Source organism: Siniperca chuatsi, linkage group LG6 (genome assembly GCF_020085105.1).
Source record: "Siniperca chuatsi isolate FFG_IHB_CAS linkage group LG6, ASM2008510v1, whole genome shotgun sequence".
In the NCBI taxonomy this organism is placed as follows: domain Eukaryota; kingdom Metazoa; phylum Chordata; class Actinopteri; order Centrarchiformes; family Sinipercidae; genus Siniperca; species Siniperca chuatsi.
The window spans coordinates 2,425,584-2,440,050 of record NC_058047.1 but is presented as its reverse complement, the minus strand read 5'-3'; the positions used below and the strand labels follow the sequence as shown (position 1 = coordinate 2,440,050).

At 39.0% G+C, this 14,467-nt stretch overlaps 1 protein-coding gene and 1 long non-coding RNA gene across 5 annotated transcripts in view; one reads left to right on the top strand and one right to left on the bottom strand.

Annotated features, from left to right (window-relative positions):
- Positions 1-2,504, top strand: part of pik3r3b (phosphoinositide-3-kinase, regulatory subunit 3b (gamma)) — a 226,430-nt gene extending 223,926 nt beyond the window's left edge. For all 4 annotated transcript variants that reach the window (XM_044199321.1, XM_044199320.1, XM_044199322.1 and 1 more), the window contains one exon: positions 119-2,504. In XM_044199321.1, the coding sequence (XP_044055256.1) occupies positions 119-317 (199 nt within the window). In that variant the 3' untranslated portion in view covers positions 318-2,504. The remainder of the gene's footprint in view (positions 1-118) is intronic.
- The window catches only part of LOC122877581, a 66,354-nt gene that overhangs the window by 1,647 nt on the left and 50,240 nt on the right, over positions 1-14,467 (bottom strand). The window contains exons 2-3 of the long non-coding RNA XR_006378288.1: positions 12,205-12,292; positions 3,861-3,933 (exon numbers count right to left, since the gene is read on the bottom strand). This is a non-coding gene — a long non-coding RNA (uncharacterized LOC122877581). The remainder of the gene's footprint in view (positions 1-3,860; positions 3,934-12,204; positions 12,293-14,467) is intronic.

Sequence of the window (14,467 nt, the reverse complement as noted above, 5' to 3'; positions counted from 1 at the left end):
ATGTATCTGCATATGTTTAACATGCAGCAGAAGATCGTGTTTTTCCCCTCCTGAATGCTTTAACATCTAAATTCCTGCCTTGCCAGCTTGATTGAACCTGTCTTCTGTTTGTCCTCAGTGTTGAAGGTGAAGTGAAGCACTGCGTCATCCACAGCACACCGCGCGGCTTCGGCTTCGCTGAGCCCTACAACCTGTACAGCAGCCTGAAGGACCTGGTGCTCCATTACCACCAGACCTCCCTGGTGCAGCACAACGACTCGCTCAACGTGCGCCTCGCATACCCCGTCTACGCACAGATGCCCTCCGGACGCAGATGAACCCCACCCCTGCCTGGCCACACCTCCACATAGACAACAAACCAACCCCCTCTTGGGGAAGGGAGAACGGGGAGAGTGAAGGAAGGGAGGGAGGGGGATTGGTTGAAATAAGTGACCCCGAACACCAGACCCGATAAAGATAGAAACAAATTAAACACTTGCTGCAACACACACGTCAGCCACCTTGGAGTTATATATTTTTACAAGAACAATTTCGGAGGGCATTCTTTCTAAAGACTGCTTGATTTGCACAAGGAAGTTTTAAATGTTTGTGAATGTGAAAAAAAAAAAAAGTGACTGACGGAAGGAAGGAAGGAAACTTGAGTTTCAGGTTGACCCCGCTGCTACCTAAACTCCAGCTCAGACTTTTTACCAGAAACTCAAAAACCACATGAATGACAACGAAGACGGCAACAAAACATTCCCATTTTAAAACTTTTGTTTTAGTTTCCCGTTATTTTCATTTAACACCTCAGATGATTATATTACGACCTTTTTGTTTTGTTTCTGGAGTTGTTTTCATGTTTCCTTTTGTTTGTGGTAAATGCAAGAGGAGATGATGTCAAGTGTCTGTTCTCTGTCCCTCTCCGTACGAAAAGCAAAAATAATGTAGCATAACGATACAACGGACACTTATTTTATGAAGTGTTCCTCCATGTAGACTGCTGCTGAAGGGTTAGGGAGGGGGGCACACAAGCGACACAAAACAGTTTTGTAGTCTTGAAAGAAGGACAAAAGGCTTGCTTTTATAATAACTGTATTGTGTTTTTTTTTTTTTGCTTTGTTGGGGCGGGGGGGTATTTTTTGCCAATGTGTACATGGCAATGTCACAGATCAGAACCAGAGACCAAAGTTGGTGTCGAGAGGGAGGGGGAGGGCAAAGAGTCAGGTAGTGTGTGTTTCTTAGGCTTTTTTTTTTTTTCTTCTTTCTTTTTGTGAATGAAGAAAAGCAAACGAATGGTGTGTTTGAGACCACACATAAAACCGAGTTTTGGGCCACGTGCTTGTGCACCAAATAGCCTTTTTGGAAAACCAAATGGTACGTAACCAGAAACACCAGGACCTTCTGTAAATACAGATGGTCAAGTAAGAAGCACTTAAACGAGTCCCATTTGTGACCTCAGCACTCTGTACGTTACTCTGTGATTGTCTTCCCTATGTAAATCCAAGTGGAAAAGTCAAAACTAAAGCTGAAACGAGTAGATAAATTAGTCAATCGACGGAAGAATAATTGCTAACTAAAGTTATAGTTTTAAGTCATTTTCCAGCAAAATCTAAAACATACTTCAGCACATCACATTTGACTTTTATACATTTTTCACTATTTTTTGACAGTTTATAGACCAAACGCGTAATTGAGTCATTGAGAAAATAACTTAGAAAAATACCGCTGAAGATGCAACTGATTCCACACGTCTTTCTGCCGGGACTGAAAATGTTTGTGGAAATATTGTATTCAAACGTAATTTTCACCCCAAGCAGACTTGACTGCTGGACATGCATTAAGTCCACTGACGCTATGGCAGGCCATGGCAGTTTGTGAAAAATGTTGGATTTTAAACACTTGCATAGGGAGCACTATGACCAAATCACAGCATAACATCCAGAGCGCTGAGGTAACAAATGTTGCTACATTTAAACAAGACAAGAAAAGATTACAAATGGTCAGTTTCACCAAAATCCTGAACCATGGAACCTGAAACCCATTTTATGTGTGGTTTAAAAAAAAAAAAAAAAAAGAGTGAGAGATACATGAATATATGCTAACGACTGTGGGTTGAAAAACTGGGACTCTGTGTTTTGTTACAAAACTTACAGAAATAATAAGCTTTGATAAAATGTTTAATGTGTAACACAGAGAGCAGGTAGATGGAGGCGATGTCCCGAGCTGAAGACACATGCTTTAGAAGTAAATACTGAAAACTTGAAAGAACGTGCAATCTAGCGTTGTGTAGTTCAGCAGTCAAGAAGAGAGTGAGATGCACTAAGGTCCAAGAGATAATCAAAGTGCACAGTGAAGCTTTTGGAGTGAATTTCCGTTTTGTTTGTCTGATTGCTTAGTTTCCTCTTATTTTGTGAATTTTTGTTTTGTTTTTTAAACTCAGAACTTCTTGCCGGTGCTTGACTTTATAACCAGTGGAAGCATCACACAATAAAAAATATCTTGAAAAACTGAAGAGAACAACACAACCAAGTTGCATTCTATTCTTCCTAAAAAAATTTAATTCTGTATTTCTGATTGGCTGTTGTCACGAAGATACTGCTCATCCATTGGCAGTTCCTTTTGGGGAGACATTTCTAAGACGGTCAACGGGGTTGACGTTGTGTCTCGGGGGACCTGGACCCAGGACAGTCATCCCGTCGCTGCCTGTCTGATAATCTGCAGCTATTTTAAAGATCCTAATGAAGAGGTTAGAGGTTAGCAGAGCGGTGAGGAAGAGGGCTGATTTCTTGACCCTGGTTTATGGCAAACAAAGGCAGCTGTTTTCAATTCACTCCTCCCCCCTTTCTCTAAAACAGAGATATACACTGATATACAGTTTTTTTTTTTTTAGTTTTTTGACAGGATAACATTTGAGAGGGCATCTACCAAAAAACTCTTTTAAAAGACAAGACGACGCTGGTTACAAAGTCAGACAAAGCACCACCCTCCCTCTGTCAGCTGTGGTGTTTTTCACAGCATGATAAGCCAGCATCAGAGTGTATGGACCACAATGTCTCTCTCTCACACACACACACACACAGAGGTACGTCTGAAGGAGTGCATCAGGTTGTAGGAAGAGGGCCATTGTTTGAGAAGCTGCAGAGGAGTCATTGAGTGAATGATACAACCTTGGTTGTACCCACCATGTGTTTATCTATACCCCCGTCTCAATGTCCTCCTCAACATCCTACAGTGTAGTAACCCTTGACGGTATCACCGTTGTCTACCCCCACACACCCCAGGCCTTGTTATAGTCTGTTCACATTAGGTAGATGACTCGGGGGAGGCGAGGTTTGTGGAGCTGAAAGCCATTGATAGTAAGCGGTCTGCCCTTAATTTCATTACTGGACACGTAATCAGTTTCCTAAAGCCGGCAGTACTTAATCCAGTTTGGCCTGTTTTCAGACTGCTGTCCAGTCATGTTAAACATCAAAATGGAGGTAAAACTACTTAAATAAATTTCAGAAAATTTGCCAACAGAAAATGCAAATCAGTTTGTGTTTCCGTCAACTAGGATTACGCAAATATTCCAGAGAAGGCGCAACAAGATCATGTATTTAAAACGGCACCGGTAACACTGGGTCGTCATGACATTTCGTTGCTGCTTTCTGTAATCCTACATTTTTATGCATTGTACAGAAGCAAAATTGGCTTCGTCAGTGTCTCTATTGGCATATTGATAAAGACGAGGTTTAAATAACGCCAATGGAAACATTTCCACTTCAAGTATAGAAACGTTTTGGTGATATCTTTTCAAATTGATGGCATTTCCATTTTGGTCTATTACCAGTGCCAGTTAAAAATGCACAAAAAAAAGTAGATGGAAACACAGTACTTACACGAAAGACCTGGAAGTCACAGTAACAGCGTCCATGCCGAGACAAGATTGGAACAGACGGGCGTGGCAAGTTCCTAAAAACAAAAAGTAAACAAACCTACATGAAAATTAGCATAATTGTAAGAGTAAATTGTTAATACAGCCTGCAAGCAGTTGAATAATATATTTGACATAGCAACAACTGCAGAAATCAAAGCCAAACATCACAAACCAATTGGCTTGTGAGCGACAGGTCAAATTGGATTAAGCTTGAAGCATACTGCCAGCCCAAGTTGTCCCTCGCTACCGTCCCCGTTTAGCTAAAGCAGTTATAGGAGAGACTGTAGTAACACAGCTGGACGCAACAGTTGCAGCATGAAGGATGTTAGCTGTGCCCCATTTCAGGGGCCACCTTGGAATTCAGCTGAGAAATGTGACTCTTTTGTCCAAGTTTGGACAGAAGTTTGTGGGCTTTCATATACCCAAACTTGACTTCATTTTGGTATATGTCTGACAAAAGATACAAGTTTGAGCGCTATATGACAGCCATTTCAGAGATAAAATGCTAAAACCATTTAGTAGATAACTGTCGCCATTTTCTCCACCGTCGGCTTTGCTTTGTTGCTGTCTGAAGCTTTCTCAAGCTCTCTTATTATTGATATTTGTTGCTCTGACACACTTTTCTCCTATTTAGCATGATGTTTCTGCAAACGTTTGTATTTTAGAGCCCTCCAAAGCTATTGCAAACTTCTGCAGTTTCCCAACTGCTTTCCTTCACGACAGGTCGCACAAACTGTGGCTTGTACCAAGTATTAACGTGATGTTTCAGGGTAAATTTGTCAATAAGATTTTAGCTTTTGTTTTTGTTCAGATAGCCAATCCAGTGTTTTTGTATCTGGTATCCGCCCCATACGGATACCAGAATCCACTGTGGTTACAGGCGGGAAATTGCGAGAATTAGTGAGGATACTGTGGTGAACTGCAATCTATCTCGTTTGCGGAGGTCTAGGTTTAGCCTTCCCCTTTGTAGCCGGCATTCTTTAAAGTCATCTGCCTCTGAATTGGGACACAGCGTTTTTTGTGTTTTGTATCTGTTGCTGTCCACCTGTGATGACGGTCTTTGTTCTTTCTCTTGGACTAACGGGACAGCAAGGCGGGGTTTGTCGATATAATCTTGAATGTACAAAAAGGATCAGTCCGGGTCCAAAGTTTTTTTTTTTCTCCTTATTTTTTAAGCACCGCAGTCATGTTCGTCCGTAACGTTAACAAGATGATCCTAACTCGCAAGGTGCTATCGGAATTGCAGGCCCATTCGATTTGGCAGACTTTTAATGCCTCCCTTCATTTCCGGTCATTAACCCTCAGGTGTTTCAAGTTTACCGTAGAAACTACCACACAACAAAGCCAGCGATTTGAAAAAAGAATCAGGGTTTTTTCTGCATCGATACTTAAATCACTCTCAGTCGATTAAGTTAGATCCCCACAACTTTGACTTTTGTAGTGTCCTCGCTTCAAGAGGCTTGTCCTTCACGGCTTCCTGTAGCTTAGACACAGCATCATCACCAAAAGGATGTCACAGTCTTTGCTTCCCCTCCATCACCACACAGTCTGAAGGTTTATTTTATTTTTTTTATTAGCCGATTTGTTTTTCGAATAGGGAACTCAAAAAGCCCTAACTCTATTACTTGAACAATATTGCATTGCTCACTGTTGAATGTCTTTATATGAAAATATACATTTATTAAAAGAAAAACAAACAAAAAACGAAGAGTTCCCTTTTGTTTTATGGTGAGCAGGGCCGAGGTTTTTAGAGTTTTATGACAGATGTACAGTATTCGTTACAGGCAAACGTAGAGCTACTTTAGGAGGGACGGCGGCGCTTTTTGAAACTTTTCTCAGCGATATTTTCGGATCTTTTCCTTCACAGAGGGCTTGTCTGAAATTGCACACATTATCATCTACAAGAGACTTTTGTTAATATTTACCTGTGAAGTCTGCGTATGCAACATGAGTCACATTTACACAGAGATGTCATCTATCATATATATAAAGCTAAAAGATATTACAGTTTGAAGGGTTGTTTGGAGTCGGAGTCGCTGTTCTTTGACTGTTTTCATTTTCCCCCAAAACATTTAGACCAAAGATTTCAGTTCTTGTTAATCCTTCAGTTGTTGATCATTGGAAATTGATGTTTCAGTGATGTTTTTTTTTTTTTTTATCTCCATTGCCTTTATATTATAACAACTCAGAAGATAAAACCATGTTGTGTGGATGAGTGTCCCATACAGCTAGCTAGGATTGTTGGTTGATCTGTTCATTTGTGTTGAAAAGAGTTCAGACATGTACTTTTGGCATGTCAGGAAGGATCCATCTTTAAAATCCTTGTTCCATGATGTCCCAGTGGTAAAATCAATAAGATTTAACTTGATCTGCACTCTTCAGTTTATGTGCTGTTGATATAAACTGACTTCTGTTGAGGATTTTAAAGAAAACTACCAAAAGGCACAGCTTTCTCACTCATGCTACTTCATATATTTGCACATGATGACCGTAGTTGGAGTTTAGTTTGGTTTGCAATTTGAAACTTTTCTAAATGTCCTGCAGAAATCTCAAGAACACAAAATGTATTTTGGGGGATTTTAGATTAGGTTCTCTTCAAATTGGTGGCAATGCATTTTTCACATTTTAAATATCTAGTTTGCACATGATATCTTGTTTTATAGGACTTCGGGAGCTTCATATCTTAAAAACACAGACACAGATTCGATTACCTTTAGCTTCTTTCTGTATTTGGTGCGTTTTAAGATGTCACCCTGTCCATGATTTGACTCAAATTAATATGTTTGATTTGGACACTTCCAAAAGAAGTACCTAAATCAAATTCAAAAGAATGATGTGAATCATGAAGGCAAAACTTTCACCTCAGACAACAGCACCAAGTGGAAGTTCTACAGAATATGGAAGGTCAACAGGGACGAAAATTTGGCATTAAGTGATTGGTTAACGCAGATCTAAGGTTTCTGCTATTCTGCGACTATTTCCCTTCGTGTCTCACTCCACCACAACATGCAATATTCCCTTTTCTGTCAGCGAGGAGTTCGTGATGGAGGGGCAAATGTTTTCCCTCAGGTGTGTCCACCCCCACAGTACAGGTGTTTCCGAATGGGCAGGGTTTCACTCGTAGTAGTACGAAGAACAGGCGAAAAGAAAAGCAGTTTAAGGAGAGTTAGTGGGACAAACCAAAATATCTGTTTTGTCAAGTTTACTTTTACAGACTGTTTAGTTGAGTTTTCACTTTGGAAAACTCAACTGTAACTCAAATAACTCCACGAAACAGGCTTAGGTTCACCTCAGAAAATAAAGGTACATTTTGATTCAAACAAAGGTGCAGTCTCTGTAACACAAAGGTACAATAAGTTACTGTCACTTTTTTTTCTGTCTGAGTGTTTATACTCACTACCACCCCAGGACTGTTAAAAGAGCAACTCTCGGTTGTTCCTGTACTACAACTATTACTACAAATACTACTACTTGCCCTCAAGCAGTCCTGCAAAGTTTTATTTGCAGCCAGGTTTGAATATGTTTGATTCTCACGAGGAGTCGTGTTGTGTTCTTACCACTGCTTATCTGATCACAGTACCCAGCACAGCTTCGAGGAGTAACAGCTTCTTATATATACGAAAATAAAGAACTTTAAAAAAAAAAAAAAAAATAACTAAAAAAAAGATTTTTAAAAAAGTGTATATGACACCCACCCTTCCCCTCCCAAACTTTTACCCCTTTTTGACATACGTACAGATCCAGCATGCATATTTGGTACTTGACTGTTGTTTTTTGTGTATAAAAGAAAAATGGTAAAAAAAGATGTCTTTGAAAAACAACTGTTACCTGTCTGTTTATGATGTATTCAGATCTGAATTTAATATAGCAAATTTAACATCACTGCTTACAGCTGAAACAAGTTCCAGTTCTTTTTGTGTCAGTTGTTTAATGCTATAACGTAGTACTGAGAAAGGGGGCCATTACTTTATAGAAATCTACATCGACTGTTGGCACATCAGATGAATAAGGAGATGTTATTTAAGAATATTGGGCTTTGAATATGTATGTCCTCATTATTAAAAGTTTTCCTAATGTCACAGATTATGTTCTGTAAACTGTAGTTAATGTTGTCTTATTGCAACAATGTGATCAAAGATTTTAAACAGTTTGGCGAATGTTGCTCTTCGGGTGCATTATTCGACGTTGCAGAAGACCTCTACAGAACTGATTAGATAAAGAAAAAAGAATTTCTGACTCTAAGGTGTCAAGATGCAAAACCTACATGCAAAATTACTATCCTCTGATTACAACAGTTTCATTCAAATGACTTGAACGTGGTAGAAGATTTTGCGGCCATTAACGTTGGTGTGAAAAGGCCCAAACACCCAACTGTTTGAAAGAAAAATTTAAAAGACAAAATTCAGGCTGTAAGACCGAAGAACCACAAACAGACTTGTACAGGAGGATGTGCGGCGATGATTTCCTCCTGTGCAGCTGTTTGACTGACTGTAATTGGTCTCTTTCTCAGTGTTATTCTCTGCCATACCTGCTGCCGGCTTCTATTGGTATTCTCATTTGAAATGGTTTTGGCCAATTACAGTTCACTTTACTTTCTCGTATTGGTTTCAATAGTTTGTTGGTTGTAGATTCTCCATTTGTTTATGAGCTGAACTCGTGTACGTTTATCAGTGGAGCTCCACCATATTCAGTTCTCTTGCAGAATAAAGAAAATATTTTGTTCAAATACAAACATTTGAGTGTCTGTATTTAATTTTAAACCTTTCCTGCACAGTTTATAGCCATGAGTATAACTACACTTCTCATCATTAAAGTATTATACATTATGGTTAGGTTTCCAGTGATATCTAATAAGGTAACTAGACCTTTAAGACGGTTTTGTCTTTTCTAGTGCTGGAAAAAAGTACATTTACTAAAGTGCTGTACTCAAGTACAGTTTTTAAGTACTTGCATTTTACTTGAGTATTTACACTTTATGCTACTTTATGCTTCGCTTAATTTCAGAGGAAAATATTGTACTTTTTACTCCACGTCACAGCAATTATAATTACTTGTTACTGCAAAGATTTAGAATTACACTGAAAATAAATGTCCGCTTGTAAAATATAAAGCATTACTATAATTTAAACTAAAAGTACAAAAAGTAGTTAAGGGCTGCATCAGTAATAATACATTACTATATATTATAGCACTCTGAAAGGGCCATTCTACATAATGAGAACCTTTACTTGTGATTACATTTTTAAGATACTAGTCATTTTGAATGCAGGACAATTAATTGTTATTGACTATTTTTACTTTGTTGTTTTGCTACTTTTACTTCAGAAAAGCTCGGAATATGTTTTCCAACACTGGTTATTGGTTGCTATACTTCAGCATTTGTACTAAGACTAAAACAAATGTGTTTATCATCAGCTTTGACTAATACATCAGCTTCAAAAGTGAGAGTCATGACTGAACTGTAGACATAATGTAGCTATAAAATATAGGCAACAGGTCAAAATATCACGAAATGCTGAGTTTGTCATGGTGTCAACATTGATCGCTTGATAACCATATTAATCACACTGTTGGGTAGATGTTTTGAGTTTAAAACAGTGACCAGATATGTTTATGTTTCCAACACACTTCATAGGCTTCTCAAAGCACCATCTATTGATGGGTTTGACTATTTTATTCATGTCAGTATTGTAAAGTCATCTACCATCTACCAGAGTTATTGAAAAATGAAACTAACTTTCTTTGGAAAAACAAGTTAAATGGAATAAAGTCCTTTAACTTGTGTCTGTATGTGTGTGTGTGTGTGTGTGTGTGTGAACCCGTTGGGTGAAATCAATAGTGTACGAGCATGAGTGAATCCTCTATAAATGATTCCTGCCTGCCGCATTAATCCAGACTCTGCAGCCTTGAGAGTGGCCCTCTCTGCCAGCCCTCACTTATTAAAAGCCTATTTCTCCCAGCAAGAATCCAAATTCATTATTCTGCTCTATATAAGGCTTAATTCTGATGCCTCGTTTTGAAAATGGAGGCCGTGGCCCCTCTGTGGATCACAACACACAAACCTTGAAACACAGGATGGGAAACCCCACGGGAGCCAACTCTTAAAAGTACGGACTTGTATTTGATCTCCTCTCCTCCTTTCACTTGCACTTTGAATTACAAATTCCATTCAATTAATTTTACATGTTTGCTCCGTTTCCCTTTTTTGGGCGTGTTAATTAAAAGCGTGGAGCGAGATTCAGAGCGGCTGTAATTAGATCTCGGTGAGACATTAAACAGAGCAGCGGGGCATGAATAACCGTGATTTAAATGTTCCTTTTTCTTTTTCTCGCTGGCAGACGTGCGTGACATGTGCCAATCAAATCACAGGAGCGCACACACACACACACACAAAATACTGTGGCTGTCATATTATAGGTCTACTTTATTCATATAGAATTCACTATTTAGACCCTCTTAAATGGCTGACATTTATCTTTGCTGACTCTCACACACACACACACACACACCTGGTGACAATGAACAGGAAAAACCTGGATTTTATTTTCATCATTGCCTGGTGATTGAAATAACCCAAGGTGGAAGAAGTATTCAGATCTTTTAAAGTAAAATTAGTAATACCACAATGGCATTTTCAATTTGCGCATAAATAAATCTCACCGTGGAAACACCGAAAATTCAAAAAATTCAAAACATAGCTAAAAAGTTTTGACGCTTGGCTGAGGTGGAAAAGGATGGTTACATGTTAACCATGCTGGACGAAGGTTTGGTCTGCACGTCCAAAACTCATGAAACGTGGCGGCTGTAACTGCGTTAAATGACGTGAAAAGCTTAAAATGCATCGACATGTCCTGAAAAGCGGCGTGCTGTTTATACGCCATCCCATGAGATCACGCTGTTGTACGAGTCAAAAAAAAGCAACAAACAAGAAGGTGACTGAAATGGTTCTGTCACAGAAACGCAACGCAAGATGGAAAGCTTTTCGTGTTTTTCCACAGGGCCCTCTGCACAAAACAAATTAAAGTAACCTTCAGGGCTGAAACAGGTTTTGGCAGTTCTGTTGCTGTAAGTGTGGAGCAATAATTGATGTTCCTTATACATACAGCTCCCACCCAGAGGTTTGATAATGTTCTGTCTGATAACTTCTTTGCAATGGGCATCATATGAGGTGAGGTGTCCATAAACAATGCTAAATGCATTCACTTGAGAATCTCCACACTACCTTCCATTCCAAATAGACATGACACCGAAGGAATGGAAGAAGTACTGCGAGGTAACACACAACATCTTGCGAGGGAATGCAAAGGAGCAAAATACAAAGGAGTGCAATGGAAACCCACTTGGCGAAAAAAATCATGACGTACTTCAAGTATGTGACTTAAACGTCCACCGGAGAGACGACGACATCAGATCTGTGTGGAGCGATGAGGCCTTAACCTTCCTCCAATTAATACATGAAACAAACAAACGCCATATTTACATTGTGTTTTCTACATTTTATTTCAGCGTTTGAGGATTGACTGGCACCCATTTAATTACGTCGTCTTGTCTCTTCTGCAATGGTTTAATGGCACCCGACTGGAAAATTAGCGAACCAACTCCTAATAATCGCATAGCGGTAGTGGATGCAAATGCGCATTAATTCACATTTTCTTTTGCAGATTTTCTCAAAATTCTGTTAAAATTTGCTCTACATTTGGATGGAAATCTAGCTGCTGATGTATTGACATGTAAGCACTTTAACGTTGTACACTAACTACTTTATACACTTTTGGGTAGTTTAATTTACAATAAGGCATTATAAACTAGTAAATAAATGTAGTGGGGTAGAGGTATAAAGAAGCATAAAATGGAAACAAGTAAAAGTAGATCTCAAAATTGTAAGTACAGAGTAAATGTACTTTCCATCACTGAAAATAACACGTCTTCAACCTGAGCGCACAGCCACGGTGAGTACATTAGGTCAAAGATAGACGAGGGAGCAGAATACAGTTGACTTTTAAAACAGACAGATTGAGTAATGACATATAATACTTTGTCCTTTTTTATTTTCTGAATACATTTGCTTAAACTGGTTTTTTGTTTTCAACTCGTGTGATAGTCGGACTGCTTGTGTTGTTTGCTGGATATATATTTTACACATTATATGTATTTTTGTTCGAGTGGTGTCTTTGTTTTCAGAGTTTTTCATGGCCGTTTCAGAGGTTGTGTTTTAGTGTTAAGAATAAGTTGGTTTTTGTTGTTTTAGCATGTTAAATATTTTTGACTAGCTCTTTTTTAAATTGGTTTTATCTGAATACACTCACCTTGTGTGTTTTAGACTGTCTTTGTCCCATCTCAAAGTCATGCTGGGGTTCTTCTACTTGGTCCGTCCCCACTAGACAATCTTCAGCCCTGATGAACACAAACAATCAAAGAGGGAAAGAAGATGATGAGGTGACTCTGCTGAGAAAAAGCTTCCAAAATGCAATCAAACCTTTATAACATACTGAATTTCTGCGGCATGAAGTAGATCTGTCAATCCTTTGTATAAATTTGAAAACTGGGCAGTGGATTCAGAGGTCTGGAACAAGTCTACTCCAACACTTCAAATGATCCTGACTGACACACATGACTCAGAAGCCCCTTGTGAGCTGGACTTGGAGGCCTCCGCAGACATTCATCCAGATGTAGATGTGTGATTAAGACATAACAGGGGAGAGAGCCTGCTTTCTAATGAGGATGCAGAATATGTGCTCCCATCATCTCCTCTCAAGGGGCAAAGCTTTTTATGTTTGGAAGGATGGAACTCAACTAAGAAATTTTATCTCCTGTGTCCTTGGCTCTTGAAAACACGTTGCCCCTATCACCATATAAAGAAAGAAAGGATTCACCACTGAGCCTGTTGCTAATTTTGGATACAAAAAAAGCAGCCCGTCCTGACCAGAAAAACGGCCATATAGGTCGATTATGAAAGCAGCTTATTACGACCCATATTTATGTTTATTGTTAGGTCGCGACCTGTAGCGGCCGTAGTAATTATGGCGGGTTCGTGTCCTGTGTGAAACCAAGTCAACGTTGACTATTTACTACTGTTGACTACTATTTAAAGTTAAATAATGTTACGTAGTTGACTTACGTCATGTGACTTACGTCATGTGATTCATCTGGATGAATGTCTGCTGAGGCCTCCATCAAGTCCAGCTCATACTGTATATCTGAAATCTTGCCTTTAAGGGCTTCAGTAAATAGTAAAGCTTCAATATTCTATTTGCACGTATCTGCCTCTCAAAGTCTCTTATTAGCTTAAAAAAGGAGGTACTTTATTAAAATAAAGAAATGTGATTTCTTGATGGATTATACAATATGTAATAAATGTAAACTTTAGGTTCGCCTAGAAAATTTCTTTTTCAAAATGCATTTTATCAGAATTCTGAATGTGTCAAATATGAGAGAAATCTGTAAGGTTTTTGGTGAAACTGACAGCAGCTGTGAGCTTACAGCAGCATCGGAACCAATGAATAAATGAGGCAAAAGTTGATGAAGTGCAACAACAAACCTTTACTCAAAGTAACTTTACTCAGCTTTTACTCACGATCAAACCATGTCACTACACTCTCTGACTTTGCAGGGGTCAAGTGTTAACATCTAGAATGTGAAAAACTTACGAAAGCGTCATAACCAATAAATAACACAATAAATATTCAGTCGACTCTTTACGGCCTCTTCTTCCATTAAGGAGAATGGGGACACAACCAAACTGTGACACACACGTTGCTTGGACCACCATGACAACACATAAGGAGGGATTTCAACCAAGCATGATAGCTTATTTTGCTCCTGAGGACCAGAGCTATTATTACATTGACGGATAGTGAGATACACCAATCGGTTCATGAACAAGCCTTTGTCAGACAGCAGGCGGGATTGCATTGCTCTGGGACTGATGGTCAATGAATAATAAATACAGAAAATTACAGCAATGAAAGAAAGCTACAGTAAGTAGAAAGAAGTACACAGGTTGATGCCAACATCACAGTTGTCATCATCACTTGTCACCAAAACCATACAAAGAAACCAGCAGGCAGGGGACCACCCTGTCATATTCACAGCTGCTAACAGGCCAAAATTATGTTTAGGTTGAAAAAGTCATATCTGTTCGTGCTACCAGTGTTGGAGGTAAAACCGTCCCGGTGGTTTCTGCTTGCTTTACAGAAATTTAAAAAAATACTTATTTCTGCTAAACTTCTAAATTGTACACTTCTGAGTTGTAAGTACACTTTGCTCTCTTTCAACTGAGAGTGTATAAATTATAAAATAAAAATGACTTCTGGCATGTATCTGTAACAATGAGAGTCCTCACTTCTACAGCAGAGTTGAGAAATGGTGTTCCTGCTGTTTCTGTTTGTTCGGCCTGCAGAGGTCTGTTCATCCAGAGTACGTGCGTGTGTTCACAAGCACATACTATATATACAGCGTGAATATAGGAAATCAGTTTCAAATCAGCTTGTTCTGTTGATATAATAAACTGAAAAATAGTTGTACAGGGAGCAAACAGTGACAGCAGGAAATAACCAAGCTGCAGTGTGA